At 45.0% G+C, this 19,309-nt stretch overlaps 2 protein-coding genes across 2 annotated transcripts; one reads left to right on the top strand and one right to left on the bottom strand.

Annotated features, from left to right (window-relative positions):
• Positions 1-544: 544 nt before the first annotated feature.
• Positions 545-11,313, bottom strand: ero1b (endoplasmic reticulum oxidoreductase 1 beta). Its single transcript, XM_088341277.1, has 15 exons — positions 10,878-11,313; positions 8,858-8,977; positions 8,082-8,165; positions 7,912-7,953; positions 7,350-7,465; positions 6,202-6,275; positions 6,011-6,131; positions 5,898-5,953; positions 4,423-4,449; positions 4,258-4,350; positions 2,831-3,077; positions 1,410-1,479; positions 1,253-1,339; positions 879-1,012; positions 545-815 (listed from the first exon to the last, which is right to left on the bottom strand). Exons 1-15 carry the CDS (start codon positions 11,016-11,018, stop codon positions 752-754), a joined length of 1,476 nt encoding a protein of 491 aa, XP_088197403.1. The 5' UTR covers positions 11,019-11,313; the 3' UTR covers positions 545-751.
• A 2,316-nt stretch (positions 11,314-13,629) lies between these two features.
• LOC148360439 (GTP-binding protein 2-like) lies at positions 13,630-19,111 on the top strand. Its single transcript, XM_088341274.1, has 12 exons — positions 13,630-13,999; positions 15,966-15,992; positions 16,072-16,256; positions 16,316-16,421; positions 16,475-16,672; positions 17,293-17,467; positions 17,529-17,748; positions 17,816-17,951; positions 18,011-18,069; positions 18,131-18,302; positions 18,374-18,538; positions 18,613-19,111. The coding sequence occupies exons 1-12, from the start codon at positions 13,838-13,840 to the stop codon at positions 18,772-18,774; spliced, it is 1,767 nt and encodes a 588-aa protein (XP_088197400.1). The 5' UTR covers positions 13,630-13,837; the 3' UTR covers positions 18,775-19,111.
• Positions 19,112-19,309: the final 198 nt, after the last annotated feature.

Below are 19,309 nucleotides of genomic sequence, written 5' to 3'. Positions count from 1 at the left end.
AAAAAATGCACGTTTTCATGTTTTTTTAAGATTAAAATCAAAAAGGTATTTTTCTTACCACTGAGAGGCGCCAAATCACACCGTACCTTTGAATCTTCTGAAAATTCATTTGCGCTTCAAATCTCTAGGTACAAAAATAAATGTACTTTAAAAAGTATCCAAAATACATTGAAATGTACCCAAATTGTACTGAACATGAATACAAAGTACAAAAAAAACTTCAAAGACAAGTAGCAGAAAAGTAGCCCATTTGTGCAATTCAACACAAGTATAAAATATGGACTCGAAATGTAACGGAAATGTACTACAAAATGAGCAAATAAGTACCAAAAATATATCGAAAATGTACAAAAACATACAAGGTGCCAACATTTTACGGAAAATATATTAATATAGATCAGAAATAGATTGAAAAAGTCGCAAAACGTGCTCCTCAAAAAGTCTACAAACCTGAACCAAAACAAACCTCGTGCATCAGAAAGACGGCGCAATAGCGCCCCCGAAGGCCAAAGTCGACACTGCAGCAAGAAAGCAGACACTCGGCCCAGTCGGACAAAAGACATTTAATGCAAAAGTGACTTTTTGGGTTTGCACTCCCAGCATGCACCTGTGCGAAAAAATCCGAGCGACGGGAGAGGCAGCTTCCGATTCTTCGCTTCGTTTTTCACTCCGAACGAAGAAAAAGTTCGATTCCGGCTTCGCGTTCCTCCCGAGCCGGGAGGGGGCGGGGCCTCTTCCCATTGGCCCGTCGTCACCTGCCCCCTTCCTCCAGCAGACGTCTGAAGTTGTGCAGTTCGTGGATGCTAGCCGATAGCCTAGGGTAGCACAGCGGATGTTAGCCTAGCGGACGTTAGCCTAGCCGAGCGATGGCGGCTTACCTGGCGAAGCTGTTGATCAAGGCCACCACCTCTTGGCGGGTGAGCTGGAATCCTTTCGAGGCGGAACGTTCCGGAAGGTTCTTGATTTGCTTCTCCGAGAACAAAATTTTCAACGCTGTACCCAGGCCTTGCGTCTAGGATGCGGCCACCGGAGGGAGACAAAACCACACCCGATTGGGTTACTGGTAAATTTCCATGCAACGGCACTAGAGGGCGCACACTCGAACCGCTTTGTGTTTTGCTAGTTGCTAACTGTGTTCCGCTATCCATTTTTTGATAGTGGCTAGCTTAGCGTTTTGCTAGTCGCTAGCCACGGCTGCGTCTCCATAGCCGTTTTACTAACCGCGCTAGGGTAGCTAGAATTTGGGGCTCACCTGCAGCTTCCCCCACAGTCGACATTTGCTGCATCCGACGCAGTCCATAATCCTGGAGATGTTCTTGAAGTGGAGCCGGAATTCCTCCTGCGGACGACGACGTCGCGTGATGATGATGTCACGTGTGGGCCCCGCCCCCCGGCGGCCATTTTCTCACCTTTAAGCTTTTGGCTTCCTTATCGCGGCCGGCGAACATGGACCTTTCGTCGAAGTGCATGGGGAAGGCCCTGGGGGAGGGGCAGAGAAAGAGGGCGGGTCAGGGGGCGTGGCTAAAAGCGACACAGGGTTCACAGACGAAGCGGTGTTACGGGCCGGCTCGCCCAACAGCAGGAGTCGCCTTTCCCTCCAGCCGATAAGGAGTCGAAACACGTTTTCCCCCGTCGTGATTGGTCCATTTGAAATTTTGTTTTTCAGGGTTTCTGTGTGGTCCACTTTATATTTGTATACCTCCTTTTTGTAAATATTAGAATTTAGTATAGGCGCAGTGGTTAGCGCTTGAGCGGCACAGTTCATGTCTAGGGAACCTCCTGCGTGGGTTCAAATCCAGCTCCAGACTTCCTGTGCGGAGTTTGTATGTTCTCCCCGTGCTTGCCTGGGTTTCCTCCGGGCACTCCGGTTTCCTCCCACATTCCAAAAACATGCATTTCAGGTGAATTGGCCGGTCCAAATTGTCCCTAGGTGTGAATGAGTGAGTGAGTTGTCTGTCCCCGTGTGCCCTGCGATTGGCTGGCAACCAATTCAGGGTGTCCCCTGCCCACTGCTCGGAGATGGCTGGGATGGGCTCCAGCCCCCTCGCGACCCTAATGAGGATAAGCGGTACGGCTAATGAGATGAGAATTTAGTATCACAGCAGGCTAGATTTAATCTGGAATATTTCGTTTCCCTTTATTGCTTTGTTCTTCTTTTCTAGCATTTATTTTTTTCCCATTTCAATTTTTATTCATTTTGGTCGCCCCTCCTCATTTCTCTTGTTTTTTTTCCACTTTTGTTTTTTGATTTGTTCCTTTTCTCCTTAGCTTTTCACTTCATTTTACCTATTTTTTCTGCAGATTTTCTTTTTCTTTGCTTTGTTTCTTTTGTCTTTTTTTCCCCTTTTTATTTTTTTTCCTCCATAACTTTTTACTTTCTCAAATAATTGTATTTACGTTTGCAATCGCAAACGGCGCAGTGGTTAGCGCGAGTGCGGCGCAGTGGTAAGGTCGTGAGATCAAATCTCCTGTGTGGAGTTTGCATGTTCTCCCCGTGCTTGTGTGAGCTTCCTCCCAATTGGCCAGTCCAAATTTTCCCTAGGTGTGAATGAACGAGTGAATTGTCTGTCCTTGTGTGCCCTGCGATTGGCTGGCAACCAGTTGAGGGTGTCCACTGCCCGAGGAAAGCTGGGATGGGCTCCAGCTCCCCCGCGACCCTACTGGTGATAAGCGGTGCAGATAATGGATGGACGTTTGCAATCGAGGAAGACACTTTTTAATCTTTTGTTATTTTGTTCATTTCAAGGCTTCTTTTTCGGCCCACTTCTAGCTTCCTAGCTTTTGAATTTCTTATTTATTGGAGATTGCCGGCTCATTCCGCGCAGCCTACCTTATATGGTCGAAGAGGGCGAGCAGCAGCGTTTTGGTGCGGTTGTCGTGGCGATGGTCCCCAGTGTAAAGATGGACGACGTCCCTCTGGAAGTAGGAGGCCACCTTGGAGAGCGCTCGCAGTTCCATCAAGTAGAGGAAGTACAAGTTCTTGAGGCGCCGCGTCCCCTCGCCGGGGGCCCCCGCTGTCTCAAAGCGCCGGCGGAACTCGGCGCCGTTGGGGCCCCACAGGGGCCGGCCCCAGCCCTCTACATGGAGGGGAGGCAGAGACGGGATCAATTCAATCGCTCTCTCTTCTCATCTCTTATTTTTCACTTTTGTTTCTTTATATTTTTCTTTTTTGTGCTCCATTTCCCTTTTCACCATTTTTCATTTTCACTCCGGCTTACTCCCTCTCTCTAAATTCTTTTTTATATCTCTCTTAATTTCTTATTTTTTTCTCTTCATCTCTCTCTTTCTCTCACCCTTACCGTTTCCTCACCCTGGATTTTCTCCATATTCTCAATCTCTGTCTTCTTTCTGCTTCTCACCCCTCTATGCCCTTCACTTCAATATCTTTACTTATTCCTCTCCCTCTCTAGTTTCCTCTCGCACGCTTGATTTCTTTACCTGTCCATTTTTGTGTTGATTTTTCTCCATAGTTCTTTTTTTCCTCCCCCTCTCCCAAAGTCCTGATTTTGTTCATGAGGATGAAAATAGCGGGAACATTGCAAACGACCGATTTTATTCCACGTCCTATTACAGGGGTGTCAAACTCATTTTAACTCGGGGGCCACACGATAGAACAAACATTCTCTCGGGGGCCGGACTAGTCGATTGAGAAGAAGGAAAAAAAGAGAGAAAGAAATAAGAGAAAGAAGGAGAGAAAAAGAGTGTGTGGGACAAAGAAGGAGAGATAGGGAGAGAGAACGTAAGAAACAAAAGAGATAAAAAGAGAAATTGTGAAAAGGGGGAAAGAAAGAGAAATAAACAAATCCAAAGATAAATTGAAAGCGAGAAAGAGAGAAGGGAAGGAAAGAGGAAAGATGGAAGTGTAGAAAGACAGAAAGGAAAGCAAGAGAAAGAGAAAAAAAAAGAGAACGGGAAAAAAGGAAGAGAGACCAAAAGAAGGTAAAAAGACCCAGAGAAAGAAAGACAAAGAGGAACAAAGAAAGAGAAAAAGAGAGACAGAAAGAGTAAAAGAGAGACAGAGAGTGAGAGGAAAAGGGAGAGAAAGAAACACAACGACAGCGTCTTTGTGAGAGGCAACCTCAAGTGGACATATTTCAACCTGCTGCTCGTTTTTCTCTTGTGCTTCCTTTGGCCTCGCCTCACAGGCCGGATTCCATGCCTTAGCGGGCCTGATCCAGCCCGGGGGCCGCCTGTTTGACACCCCTGTCCTATGAGCATCGTGGTGCGTGCAAGAGCACCCCCTGGTGCGGTACTTACCGTCCAGCAGGTACTGGGCGCACAAGTGGATATTGATGCTGCTGTGGAGGCCTGAAATCAAGCGGTAGAAAACCCTTTTCTCCAAACAAAGACCTACCAGGAAAAGAAAGGATTAGAAGTCAAAGAATTCGAACAAAAAAGAGAAGATGAAGTGTAGGGCGCCACCTTCCAGCCAGTTGTAGAAATCCTCGCCTGTAAATAATTGCCAGTGACATCAGTGACGTCATCGACACAGACCACTCTCCACACCCGGGTCACAAGGCGCTACTCACCGTCATCTGAAAAAAAGACGGGCTGAATTTTAGTTTTCGGCCACTAGGTGGCAATAAATCCTGACAAATGGAGAAAGACACACCCACACCGGTGTATGCAATAGAAATCAATGTAAAACGGTAAATGGTCTTTATTTCTATAGCCCTTTTCAAGTCAATGAAGACCTCCCAAAGCGCTTTACAATGTGCTTCACACTTACCCATTCACACACACACTCGCACACCAATAGGGAGTCAGCCATGCAAGGCGCCTACCCGCTTATAAAAATATACAATAATCTACAGACAGAATGTTATTTTTAAGAGTATAATTTGGCTTTTAAGAGTCAATAAAATACAACAAATTGGAAAAAAACGTATCATTACCGTCGTTTGAGGTTTGTAATTGGTGAATAAAAAAACTATTGATATATTGATAAAATATACAATTATTTATTCGCAGAACCTTGTTTTTTTAAGTTTGACTTAGGAGTCTAGAAATACAACAAATTAAAGTGAAAAATTATTAATACAGTACCTTTAAAAAGCAATCAATAGAAACATCTTTTCTGTCAGAATAGCCATTTTATTGAAATTGGACAAGAGTTTTACCAGTTATTTTTAGGTAATGACCATGTGTTATCACTTTAGTTTGGCGTTTTTAATTGATAAAAAATGGTAACTAAAGGGTGTTTTATCACTTAAAAAATGCTATAAATACCCCTCCCTCATAAAAAAGTAATCATTTACCCACAAAATGGCACTAAGAAGCGCAAATTTATAACTTTAAAACCGACAAATTCGATAGTTTAAGACAGCGTAAACAAATGAGGCCACTGGACGTCGCCAACTAAAATGGCCGCGTCGGTTCATGCTTAGTAATGCATTTTATCGAATATTTTGTTGCACATTTTATCTTTCGTTCTGTATTTTCTTATGCATTTTCATGTTTTTGGTCGTTCAGTTATTTTGGTGTTGATTTCGCCGAGGATTTTGACGTGCATTTTATCGCATATTACTTCAATTATTTATGTCAGGATTTATTTTGTCGTGTATTCTGTCATCCATGTATTAGATTGTCATTTATTTCAGTGCTTATTTTGGCGAATATTCTAATGTGTATTTTGTCACCACAAAATGGTTTTCAAACCAGAGGGCGGGACAAACTTGGTGCACCAATCAGCGAAAAGCTCAGCCATTTTGACCCACCCCCTCGTCAGAATCACATTTTGTTTTGACAAAACACGACAAATGACAGAAATAAATAAAGGAATATAGTGAAATAATGTCAAATCTCTATTTTTGCGCGATGTATGTGCGTGGTGGATTTGTTTCGCCGGCATATATTTGTAGCTTTGCGAGATCCGTCCACTAGGGGGCGTCCTACACAGGACTCACCTCTACTGGGGGCCAGCGGGTTGAGCGGTCGATACACGGATCTGGGCCTGCACCAAAAAACCGGTCAGAGACGAAAACGCTAACAGAAACTAACGCTGACTGACTTGAAGCAGTTCTCCTCGTAGATACTGTTCCAGACCCTCCAGGCCGAGGGCCCCTTGTAGCCCGTGTAGCGTTCCGGGTTCAGGAGCAGGTCCACGTACTCGGCGTCTGGCGACCACTCGTCTGTCATAGAAAAAAAAACCCTCAGAGACTGGCCGCGACGCTCACTCCGCCTTCCCCGGGACAAACTCACCGTCCAGCTCGCAGAAATGATCCTGGGCATCGTCGTGCCTCGCCCAGTCGGCGAAGGCTTCTTTGCTTTGGTTGCTAAAAGGAAAAGGGACCGACATTTGGCATGAAACAGTCAACAGTTCCAGGGTTTTTTAGGCTTAAAGGGACAGTGTGTAATAGATGACGCCGTATTGTGTAGTGCAACTGAGGAGAGCGGAAAAGCACAAGGGAGATTACCAACTGCAGACTAAAGCGCAAGATTTTATCTTTTATTGCAAAGAAAGAAAAATTGAAAATAACAGAAAAGGGCAAAGGAGAAGAAAGCCATAACGATAAAAAGACAAAAAGAAAATGAAAGAAAAGACTGAAAAAGCCAAAAAAGAAAAATAAACGAAAACAAAATCACAGAACAATAAGAGAGAAAAGGGAGAACAGGAAGGAAAAATAGGGGGCAAAGTAAAGAGAAAAAAAACAAGGAATAAAGAAGGACAAAAAAAAACCTGTAGTAGCAAGATGGCCACCAATGATGTCAGCTCCCTTTAAATGAAGCTCATCTTGTGCCCCCCCCCAAAAAAATCGTAATTTCTCAGAAAAATGCAGGTGGATATAAAAGTTGATGTGTATTCTCTCAATGTAGTTGTACAGAGAGCCCTCGCTACTTGGCGCTTCGGTTATTGCCGGTTTGTAAAGGAATCCATTTTGTCTTTGTCATTGATATCAACAAATCGCGCGTTGCGTTCGGCGCTCCGGATTGGGCGCGTGCGACCGTCTATGCGCGACTGCGATAAGCTAACGTTAGCCGCCAGTCAAGCTTTTAACTCCTGACACTGAAAAGAAATCCATCCGTGAAATCGGACTCTAATGAAAGTGAGAAGAGTGCGACCGAACGTGATAACCAGCGGGTGCTTCGTGGATTATTAATGGCTTCCGGAGGCGACTCTGGGATGAAGCAAGAGTGGTGCCGCAGGTCCCTAATACGGACTACTGACTATTATTACGACAGTAATGTTACAAAAAGACTACTATGGAAATACTTCAGGGGAGAAACGCCGATTTGAAAAATGTGGGAAAGGAGGATTTCTTTGACCCAGCTCTCCCTGAAGGCTCCCTCCAATTTGTTTTTTGTTTGCGTCCCGGTTAAGCGCCAAGACCCAGGCATCCCCGGCCTACCTGAGCGTGCTGTTGATGGCTCCCAGCTCTTGCGCCTGCTGACATTCGTCCGCCGTGCCGTCGGCGCCATTTTCGGCATCGTTAGCGCTATTAGCGGCATTAGCATCCTGCGTATACTGCAAAAGAGAAGGCATTATGGCACCTCCGCTTCACACGCACGCCATTGAAGTTATATACTTTTTTATACACTGTTTTATCATACGTAAAGTCAAATATACTTGTTCTAAAAAAATCAGACTTCAGTGTTTGAGGGCAAACTCTGAGAAGGGCGTCGTAAACCGCATTTTCTTGGTTTCTGTCTGTGTAGACAACAATGACTTATAACCTGGCCTGGGGCAAGGGCAATGACCAATCAATCATGGTTGGGAAATTTGCATCGACGACGGCGCAGACCAATCAGCCAGAGGCTTGGTCATAGGGCGTGAACATTTCATCACCACGAGTCATAAAAGTGGCCAACCCTGGAAGCCCCTGTCGTCTCCTTCACACGATTCTTAAATTGGCACAGGCAGAGACCAGTGATCGGGGTTCGATTCCAGGCCGTTTCCGGCGCCACACTTACCTTGTTGTAGTTGCCAGACTTGATGCCGGCGGGAATCTGACTCTAGAAAGCAAAAAGACACAGAAAAGTGAGGGGCGGGGCAACGGCGGGTAAAGGCGGGTCTATGAGGGACAAAGGCGGGGCCGGGACAGGTAAAGGCGGGGCTACGGCGGGCAAAATGTAGCACTCGCCTCGGGGCAGGGCTCCACGTGGCAATCTTTGATGGCGCATTGCCCGTCGTCGGGCCAGAAAGGACACGCCCGATTCAGGTTCACCTGCCAGAGAGAGGAGGACTTAAGTTTTTTGGCTCTCTCGTGCTCTGCTTTCTCTCGCCGTCACACTCCCTCATACTCTCGCACAATTTCTCACGCACACTCGCCCGTCTCTTGTGCTCCATATAAGGATTTTATACAGTTGACTATAAAGGATTTTATACGATTGAATACAAGTTACATTTGTTGAGTGCAATGAAGATTTTCACAGAGTAGGCTTTAGTTCAATGAGAGGTCACGCCGTTCCGAATGCAGAATATTTTGTCTGACGGAGGACGGCAGGCATTGTTCTGAGAAACGCTCTCTGTTGTTTTGAGGAACCACAGACATCTCTGAGATTGTGAAGCTCACGTTGGGCTTCATTGGCGCGCCCATGGGAGGAGCCGGCACACCATCGTGCAGAAAGACGTGGGCCGAGAGGAGAAGCGAGAGGACTCGAGAGAAAGGGCTTCCCAGAAACTCAGATGACACTAATTCGGTTGTATTCGATGGAGTTCACTTAGTTCAATTGTTAATGAAATTAAATCTGTCCCCGTGTAAAAATGTCGGCAACCTCACTCTGCCAGAACCTTCCTGCCCTCTCTCTCTTTGCATGCTCTCTCCGGTGCCCTCTCTCGCACACATTCGTTCTCTCTTGAACTCCTTAACCTGCTAGACGTTCACACGGATTCATCGCTATAGAAGGGCGAGCGTACCTTATAGTATCGGAAGTAGTCTCGCTCGGTCAGCTCCTTGATGGCGGGATAAAGTTTGAAGTTGTTGAAGACGTCGATGCTCTCCACATCGCAGAAGCAGTCGTCCAGCTCGCCCGTCAGCTAAGGCAAACACGCCATTAGTACTTTGTTTTCCAAACGTTTCTTTTTTTGAAAAAGTCACAAAAGGGATTATTTGGGGTCATTTGAAATGGAATCTCCTTCGTGATTGACATGCCTATCAACATCTCCACTAGCGCTCGCCCGCTGCGTTGAAATATATCATTCTATTCGGTTTCCTCATGATGAGGTTTTTGAGTTTTTCCTTGCCCTCATGTTGGTTCCAGATCAGGGGATGGTGTCATAATCGTCTGAAAAAATAGTCTGTGTAATAACCGGTGAGGCCCTTTGAAACTCTTTGTGATTAAGGGCTATATAAATAAAAACGACTTGACTTGGAGACAGATTGCGCTTCGCCCCCTAAACGTGGAGTGCACTGTCATATCTACCACTCGGTCATCAAGTCAAAATAATTTGTATAGCCCTTAATCACAAAAAGTATCAAAGAGCTGTATAGACAATACAGACATTTGATCGGCTCTTAGTCAGCACTTAATGCCCAGTTTTGTACCTGAAGCTACTGTATTACGCCGCATGGCAGTGTGGTGATAAAAGTGAAGATGTACGTTAGTACAGACTGTTAACGCTTATTCTTTTTAAAGAAAAATTAAATTACGAAGTGCCTTCCAAATCATCGGGACGGAGAGGCATGACGTTTCTCCCTCATTGCCATGACGACCCGATTCGTGTGATCACGTCACCGAAGCATCAGGGGGCGGACAAGTTCTTGAAAAGTTCATGCATAAGTTCAGTGTTCTTGCAATCAATATTATTTTGCCACCAGGGTTGCAGGTAACCCCACCCACCATCCTTCAGCCTCTTCAATCTGCTGCCATCAGGGAAAAGAATGCAGTTTTTAAGAGCCAGAGCCAGCAGGCTCAAGGACAGCTTCTTTCATCAGGCTGAGAAAGACTCGGAACTCTCCCTGCCTTACCCTCTTCCCACCCCCTCTGCCAAAGGCTTGGCATGTATGGATTCAGCCAAGCACTTCATGTTTTTGGACCATTTCAAATTGTGTGCGCCGTATTGACATTTCTGGTCAGGAGAATGTATTCTGAATTTTTTTGTTAGACTCATCTCTTTTGTCCATTTCAGCTCTAATCCCGCTGGTCTCCGTCAGTGGTAGGTCACAATGTCATCTTAGATACCCGTCACATTATTCTACATAGACTGTCTTGCTGTGAGTAAATAGGTGCCGCATTGTGTTTGCAATATATAATTAATGTGAAGAATTTCAACCACGAATTAGGGGAGCGATTGGCTGAGTTTGACAAATACAGCTGGCCATGTGAATGTAAGGGACACTGGGGACAAGAGTCCTCATAACAACCCCCTATAAATGACCATAAAACAACCAGGAAAAATACTAATAACCCCAAAAACAAGCACACACAAAAATCTGAAGCTGTGAAGATGACAGCTGTTAGCAGTCGTGACGTCACCCCTGCGCACGCGCACCTCATTTACACTCATTAGCCTGACCTGTAACTGCAAGAGAGCTCCAATGGCGACAATAGTCAAAACAATGCAAAGGCATCGCAACATCCTCCACTTTCTTTTTCTTTTCTTCACTTCTTTTTCCTCTTACACTTTTTGGGTGACCACACTTGTTTAAGCCCCTCCTTCTCCGAATAAGCCCCGCCTTCGCCGTGCAACCTAACCGCAGCCGGTGTCCTGGGAGGGGGCGGGGCTTGCTCCACCTCAACCAATCGCGTTACACCACGCTCACGTACCGGCGTCCACAACAACATCGAAAACAAATAGACAATCGATAAAATGGCGGCGTTAGTAAACAAACATGAAGTCGTTCATCTTTGGGGACATAGAATGACGAATTTGACTCACACTGGGGTTTTATTTTTTCGAATAGGGGAGAATTAAAGCGACTGAGTGAATCGTTCACCTGGCATAAGCAACTATGATCTTGCGGCACGTCGCTGGCCTCCGTTTGGGGCTTGTTGACGTGAAACCAGGCCAAAGCGAGATTCGCCAAGACGACGGGCAGCACGAGAACGCCGAACGCCTCCAAAGTCGACCTCCACATGCCGCAGCAGCTTCGAAGGAAGAAAGCTCGCCGATTTGCAGCTCCTGATAGCAAACAGGAGCGATGGCGCCCACTTCCGGCTAGCCGGAAATCGCTTAGCAAGCTAAGCGGCTAATGCAGTAATTTAGCTCCGTACAGATAAAATGTCCAAATTGACAAGTTCTTCCTGTGAATTTGGAAGAGTCGCAATGGAAAGAGAATGGCAAAAAGCCAACCGAATTCGGAGGACGGCTCTCCAGATGCCGCTTCCTTTCTATGTCAGCGAGTCACCCCCCCCTTGAAAACTACTTCCGGTTTCGGGTTTCACAATAATGTGAGACGAGCTACCGAAATAAGTCGCAGTGAGGCAGATATCAAATTGGGGTTTTGGGGATTGAAGGATTTTATACATTTGACTATAAAGGATTGTATACGATCAAATACAAGATACATTTAATGCAAAGGATATTCACTGGCTGGGCTGTGGTGCGATGTTAGGGCACCCTGGTGGAAAATGTTCTTTACAGGAACGGGATGTAAGGCTGATAAGATAATCAGCACATCCAGACGCAGAAAGGCCCGGATGACGTAGAAACGCTCTGTGTTGTTTTGAGTATTCTAGACATCGCGACGCTCTTCGACGAGATAGTGAAGCCCAGGGAGGGCTTCCTCGGCACACCCACGGGAGGAGTCGGCACGCCATTATGCGGGGAGAAGATGGCCAATGGGAGAGAGCTAAAGGACTTCAGAAGAAGGCTTCACACAGAATCAAACGTCACTAATTCGGCCGTTTTCGATGGAGTACACTTGGTTAAATTGTTAATGAAATGAAATCTGCCCCTGTGAGAAAATGTCAGCTTTCTTGTTCATCTTTTCCCTCAAGAAACGAGCGCGCATAAATTGTAGGGTGAATGTAGGTTGTGTTTGGTTAATGGAGTCAGATAACTCATTCGAACTATTTGGTAAACGGTACATTTTGATATTAATTCCCAACAGGATCAATGGAAAATATGATACCATAGTCTTTGCTTTATGATGCCTTATTTGGAATTAGGGCCTTCCAGCTACCTTTTTTAGCCAAAAACCTGAGAAAAGCAACCTTTCAACTTTTGCTATTTTGGTGTCATGTCATTCAAATGTTTTCATGGTGAAAGGGATTGTCTCAAAGTTTTCATTGAACAAGGTAATTTGTACACGCATGAGAACATATTTATAGAAATACACATGAAAAGAACTTTCTGCAATAGGAAATATTGTACTTTAATCTCAGTTTTTGTGACTTTCCCTATGAAACCCTGGGTAAGTGTTTTGGAATGTCATATTTTTCCAAAAAGTAAACCATGTCGGATTTTTTTTGTCATGATTTTCTTCTAGGGTTTTTTCTCGGTCGCCGTCCCGAAACTTGCGAGACGTTTCGGTAGAGCAGCTCACATATTATGAAAGATTATCCGAGGAGACAAAAGATACTTTGGGTTGGAGATTTCACAATAAATAGTTGTTCTTTTAATAGTTTTAATAGATATTAACGACGATATAGACAAATCAAATCTATTTTTTTTAAGGAAGAGAGGAAAAAGAAATAAAAGAAGAAAGAAATGGAAATAAATAAAAAAGGGGAGAAGGAAAAAAATAAGAGATAAAAATAGAATGAAGAAAGACAAAAGAAGAGAAAATCAAGAAAAAAGAAAACAACATAAAATAAAAAGGACACAAAGCAAAGGGGAAAAGGGAAAAAATGAATTCATGAAAAGACTGAAAAAGGAAAATAATGGATCTCTCCCCTTTTGTTCTTTTTTTGTGAAAAAAATGAAAGAAAAATAAGGAACATAAAAAGAAATAGGACAAAAGCAAAATGAAATGAATCAAGTCAAGTCCTCATTAGTTTGGCGCTTAATCACAAAGACTCTCAAAGGGCTGCACAGACAACATATTATTGCAAACTGTTATGACACCATCCCCTGATCGAAAATAATAATAATGGACGAAGAAAAGGGGAAACTAGAAATAAAGAAGAAAAAAGAAGGTGAAAAAAGGGAAAAGAAAACGAGGAATAAATGCAAAGAAAAATGCAAAAAAGCAAGAATAGAGCAAGGAACAAAAAATACAAAAAATGAAAAGAAAAGGGAACAAAGGCAAAGGAAGCATAAGAAGAAAAGATAAAATAATAGAGAAAATGCAAGTAAACAGAAGAAGTAAATGTCAAAATGGAGGGAGAAAAGGAAAAAAATAGAAGAAAGAAGAAAATTGAAACTAGAAAAAAAGTAGAAGGGTAAAAAAATGAGAAAATTGCATGGAAAATAAAAGAAAAATGAAAAGAAAAACAAAGAAAGGGGGAAAGGCAAGAAAACAATAAAGTAAGAAAATAAGGAAAACGTGTTTTTGGTGTTCGTGAGCACCCGTAGAAACAAGATGGCTGACAATGATTGATGTCCGCTCTCTCAAGGTGAGCCTCATCTTATGTCACATTGATACAAAATTCTCCCAAAAATGCACTTTTGTACAATAATTCAATCCATAAAAAAATCTGGGGACTGTTCACAAAATGTATTTTTTCCAACATCTGTGCTAACTATGTGCTCAATACAAGAATACTTCCGGTGAGGTTTGTTTTGAAAAGCCTAACCGGAAGTAACTCGCGTTGAAACAAGGATGCTGAGGAGGGAAGGGGAGCGTCGCGCGTAGAGCCGGAGGACAGTGAGCATCTCCGGCTAAGACGACGCGAGCCTTCCTGTTCCCCGGCCCCCGGCCGTCCTTCCCCGGCGTGTCTCAATAAACTCCCCCGGCATCACCTCACCTTTCCCCAGGTAGCAACGACGGTTCCCTGCGTCCAAGCTGTCAATATGGTGGACTTGTGTCCGGACGGCGACAGCCAGAAAACCTCCAAAAGGTCCCGGGCGAGACGGAGCAGGCGAGGCCGCCGACGACGTCGCCATAAAAACGACAGAAACTTGAAAAACGAAAACACGAAGAAGGAAAAGCCGCCGCCATTTCTCCCGCCGGAGGTAGCTCCTTTAGCTTAGCTTCATGCTAATATCAATGACGTCATACGCTGTGACGTCATCACACGGACAGGTCAATTTGGTCTTTTTTTCTTCCATATCAAAAATCATGGGCGTAACCATTCTGTTTTTAGGGGGCTCAAATTCTACCCTAAAACCTCCAAAATAGTGTAGTCTTTTTTTTCCTTAACTATTTTCCTTAATAAAGGACATGATAGGCCAAAATAGGGTATATTAAAAAAACGCTTGATACAAAAGGAAAACGAAACGAGCATTTGAACAACGTAGCGTCGGAAATATTCCACTGCCTTGAAATGGTTCCGTCCACTTCATTCCTAGCACTGCGTTCTGATATTCATGCAGTATTATATTTGTAATTAATTTTTTAGTAGAATGTTTGTTGTTTATCTGTAGTATTACTGTGTTTTTTTACTATTTCTGTTAACATAATTTTGTAGTATTGCTGTCAATTTATTTTATAACTAAATATATTTAGTACTTAAAATCACCAACCTCGCATATTGTTTTGTCTTCATTCTGATTAGAAAAAAATACTACTACAGTAATACTGTGGTACAAAAACATTATTAAAGTAATATTACTACAGAAATATTACAAAAAACACGACAGTGATATTCTACTAAAGAAATACTACGAAGATACTATTATGGACATATTTCTACCACTACGAGTAACACTTTTATACTATAATACTAGTACAGAAATATTAAGTTTAAAAAAAACTCGTTCAGAAATATTACGGCATAAATACTACAAAAAATACAACTATAGTGATAATACAAAAATACTACAGATGTACTACAAAACTTGTCCTATGTAAATACTACAAAAATACTATAGAAATACTACAAAATACGTCAAGATGAAAGTACAGTAATTCTATAAAAATACGATGGAAATACTACAAAAATACAACTAAGTAATGCTAGATGAATACTACAGATATACTGCACAGGTTCTACTATGAAAATATCACAAAAATACAACCGCAAAAATACTACAAAAAATATAACTACAGTAATACTACAGATATACTGCAAAATACTACTGTAGAAATACTACAACGTAATTAAAGTACAGTAATACTGTAAAAATACTAGAGAATTTCTTCTTAAATCCGACTGCAGAAATACAACAAAAATACAACAAAAGTAGTACTCTTAAAAACACTCGGGTATACTCCAGCAAACTGAAAAATGATGACTACAGAAATACTACAAAAATACAACTAATCTAAAAGTCCAGATATATTACTATATATATATATATATATATATATATATATATATATATATATATATATATATATATATATATATATATGATAAATACTAAAAAATATATAATGGAAATGATTGAGCACCCCAAAAAAGACTAGTTACACCCGTGGTTAAAATTTGATAAAAAAATAAATAGTAATAGATAAATAATATGGTTGTGGCAAGGCAAAGACTAACCATGTGAGGAAAACAGGCCTGAAAATGGGTCAGGGGTTAAAAAGGTGAGAAGGGTGTGGAGGAAATACTTTTTTTTGGCTTCTATTTTTTTTCTTTTCCTTTGAGTTTCTCTCTCTGTTGCTTCATCTTTTCTTGTTTACTCTTCCTCTTGTTTTTCTTTTTTTCTATACATTTTTCCATTTTTCTTTCACATCTTTTATCTTTTTTTTCCTTTTTTTTTCTTTGGTTTATTTTTTTCCTCCCAATTCTTTCCATTTGTCCATGTTTCTCTCCCTTTTACTTATTTTTTTCTTTCTTTCTCCTCGTCCTCTGTAGCTCTCGGTTTCGGTCTCACTACACAATAAAGCGACATCAAGCGGTCGAATATTATAGTGTGCCCCTTAAATATTTAAAAAAAGGACATTGAAGGAAACACATGAACTAAAAACAACTTTTTGATGATATTGTTGAGAAAACGTTGACTCAGGCCAATTTTATTATGACGTTTGCAGGCTGAGGAAGGAAACATCGAGTATAAGGTAAGCGCATCTTGCCTTTAGCCCCGCCTCTGGCCCCGCCCTCCTCCTGGTCCTTACAGAAAGCGTGGTTTCCCCCCAGTTGAAGCTGGTGAACCCCACCCAATACCGTTTCGAGCACCTAGCCACGCAACTCAAGTGGCGCCTGCAGGAAGGCGGCGGCGAAGCCGTCTACCAGATCGGCGTGGAGGACAACGGACTGCTGGTGGGCCTGGGACCGGCCGACATGGCCGCCTCCATCCACACGCTAAGCAAAATGGCCGACAAGTATGTGCACGGGTCGGCTCCGCGAAAATGGCATCCCGACTCACGCTTCGCCTCCTCAGGGTGGGCGCCGACATCACACTGTTGCGGGAACGCCAGGTGGACACCGACGGTAGCGGCCGAAGGATCGCCGAAGTCCTGGTGCGGAAGGTTCCGGACGACCAGCAGGTAAGAACCCGTCTAGTCCATGTCCGCCCAACAGTGACGCCTCCTTCCCGCAGTTCCTGGACCTGCGAGTGGCCGTGCTGGGCAACGTGGACTCGGGAAAGTCTACCCTGCTTGGCGTGCTGACGCATGGCGAGCTGGACAACGGTCGGGGCAGGGCTCGCCTTAACCTCTTTAGGCACCTCCACGAGATCCAGACCGGACGCACCTCCAGCATCAGCTTTGAGATCCTGGGCTTCGACAGCCGGGGGCGGGTGAGACCATTATCACACTTCAACACTTCTGATTAGTGGTTTTCAACTGATGTGACTTTGGGACCCAGAGCCCTGGTCTGACTTTGGGACCCAGAGTCATGGTCTGATTTCAGGACCTAGCATCCTGGTATGATTTCGGAAACCATTACTTGGTCCCACTGTCTTGGTCCGACTTTGGGACACACTGTCTGGTCCGACTTTGAGACCCGACGCTCTTGGTCCAACTCTAGGACCCATTGTCTTGGTCTGACCTGATGACCCAGTGCTCCTGGTCTGACCTGAGGAACCAACGTCCTGATCCGATTTGAGGACCCACTGTCCTGGACACTTTGAAACTATCAATAGAATTCTCACCCAACCACCAGAGAGAGATAAAATCGTTTCTTAATCAATTCAATCATTATATAGATTTCTGAGGGCAACTGTTTTGACATCATTCCGGATTTTGACAGATAAACAGACCAGACCTAAAATATTTCATTGTTAAAACTTCTGTCCTTCTGTACGCGTCCTCTGGAATCTAGAAGGAGAGAAAGGGGGAGGAGGGGATGTCAACATTTGCAGTGCACTCTACACTGCACTGTTGTTAGCTTGCTAATCTGCACATGTGAACCCCCCAGGCGGTCAACTACAGCGACTCGCGCACCGCCGAGGAGATCTGCGAGAGTTCCTCCAAGATGATCACCTTTATGGACCTGGCGGGGCACCACAAGTACCTGAAGACCACCGTATTTGGCCTCACCAGCTACTGCCCAGATTTCGCCATGCTGGTCGTCAGCGCTAACACTGGCATCGGTCAGCTAAACCTTTCATGGAATCACCCTTTTTCTGTCCTGACCGAGGTTTTCCTCTATAGCCGGTACCGGCAGGGAGCACTTAGGCCTGGCTGTGGCGCTGAAGGTGCCCATTTTCATCGTCGTCAGCAAAGTGGACGTGTGCCCGCGTGGGGGGGTAGAGCGAACGTTACGCCAGCTGGAGCGACTGCTAAAGCAGCCGGGATGCAACAAGGTGCCACTGCTGGTGCACACGGCCGACGACGCCGTAGCCGCCGCCCAGCAGTTCGCCCCCACCGCCTGGTACCCGCCGCAGCTGCTCCCGCGAAACCTACGTGCCCGGACTGACTCGGCATGTGTTTGTGTTTAGCGTGACGCCCATCTTCACCCTGTCCAGCGTCTCGGGGAAAGGTCTGGAGCTCCTCAAGGTTTTCCTGAACATTTTGCCTCCGCTCAGCAACAGCAAGCAGCAAGAGGAACTCATGCAGCAGCTCACAGAATTCCAGGTACGCCTTCCATATGTTCCAGAAGCTCATTCAGGGCTTGAACACTGATTGGTGCGCAGGTGGACGAGATCTACTCCGTTCCTGACGTGGGGACAGTGGTGGGTGGGACTTTGTACAGGTGAGACTGGTAGGCGCATCCATTTGATGTCCAGAATATAATTTCCTAATATGTGTGCCAGTGGCGTATGCCGCGAGGGAGAGCGCCTTGCTGTGGGCCCGACTGACAACGGCGGCTTCCTGCGGGTGAAGGTTCTGTCCATCCAGAGAAACCGCTCCAGCTGCCGGCTGCTGAGGGCGGGCCAGGCAGCCACGCTCGCGCTCGGCAACCTGGACCGGACATTGTTGCGGAAGGTGGGCACGACCGCCGGACCCGTCGGGGAATGACCCCCTCCGGTGCCGATGGCGTGTGGTTGCCTGCGCAGGGCATGGTGATGGTGAGCCCCAAGATGAAGCCCACCGTCTGCCGCAACTTTGAGGCCGCCATCCATCTCCTCTTCCATGCCGGCACCTTCCGTTGCGGGTCGCAGGTCACCGCCCACGTGGGAAACGTCCGACAGACGGCCGTGGTGCAAAGGATGCACGAGAAGGTAACTGGCGGAAGGAGATGCCGGAAGTTGCTGTTCAGTGTCCGCCTGACCCGCAACTTTTTGTCTCCCGGCAGGACGAGCTGAGGACCGGCGAGCGGGCAGTGGTGGAGTTCGTCTTCCTCAAACATCCTGAATATCTGCGGGTCGGTGCCAAACTATTGTTCCGGGAGGGAGCCACCAAGGGTATTGGACACGTCACCCGCCTACTAGCACCAGAACAAAACCAGAACTGCTAGCTCAAGAAGACAGAACCAAAGGTACAATGACAGAACAACTGAAGCACCACTGTCCACTTGCAACCAGAATCCATTGTAAGTACCAGAAAGTGTACTGCTACCAGAGACAACATTAGCGACACTCAATTCGCACAGACAATACCGGAACCGCCACAACCCCTTGAACCAGAGAGTCTAATCCTCGTCACACATCTAGTGCAGCTTCCAAGAAGACGCAGACTTCGGTGGGGGTTCGTTCCCTCTTCACTTTATGCACTTTATGATACGCGTGTCAGTAGCGACCTTGACCGACTGGTCGCCATCATGGAAATAAAAAATGTTGCTTGTGTAATCGGGAGATCTTTGACTGTTTTACGTGTAAAACGTGACTGGACGTTTTTGTCGAAGCTTCGTCTTGCACTTGGACCCTACCAGCTCAGCACGTGCACGAAAAGCTAGCTTTTAGTTTTTCAAAATAACTGGTGTAGGGAGAATTGCTTCGAGTTGTATGTATTTGGGTTTAAATTTGGATTCGCGGGGGACCAGCTCGCCCAGT

The sequence above is a fragment of the Urocampus carinirostris genome, chromosome 8 (assembly GCF_059441175.1).
Source record: "Urocampus carinirostris isolate Australia breed hairy pipefish chromosome 8, RoL_Ucar_1.0, whole genome shotgun sequence".
In the NCBI taxonomy this organism is placed as follows: domain Eukaryota; kingdom Metazoa; phylum Chordata; class Actinopteri; order Syngnathiformes; family Syngnathidae; genus Urocampus; species Urocampus carinirostris.
Note: the sequence above shows the minus strand (reverse complement) of the source record. Positions and strands in the feature narration are given on the sequence as shown.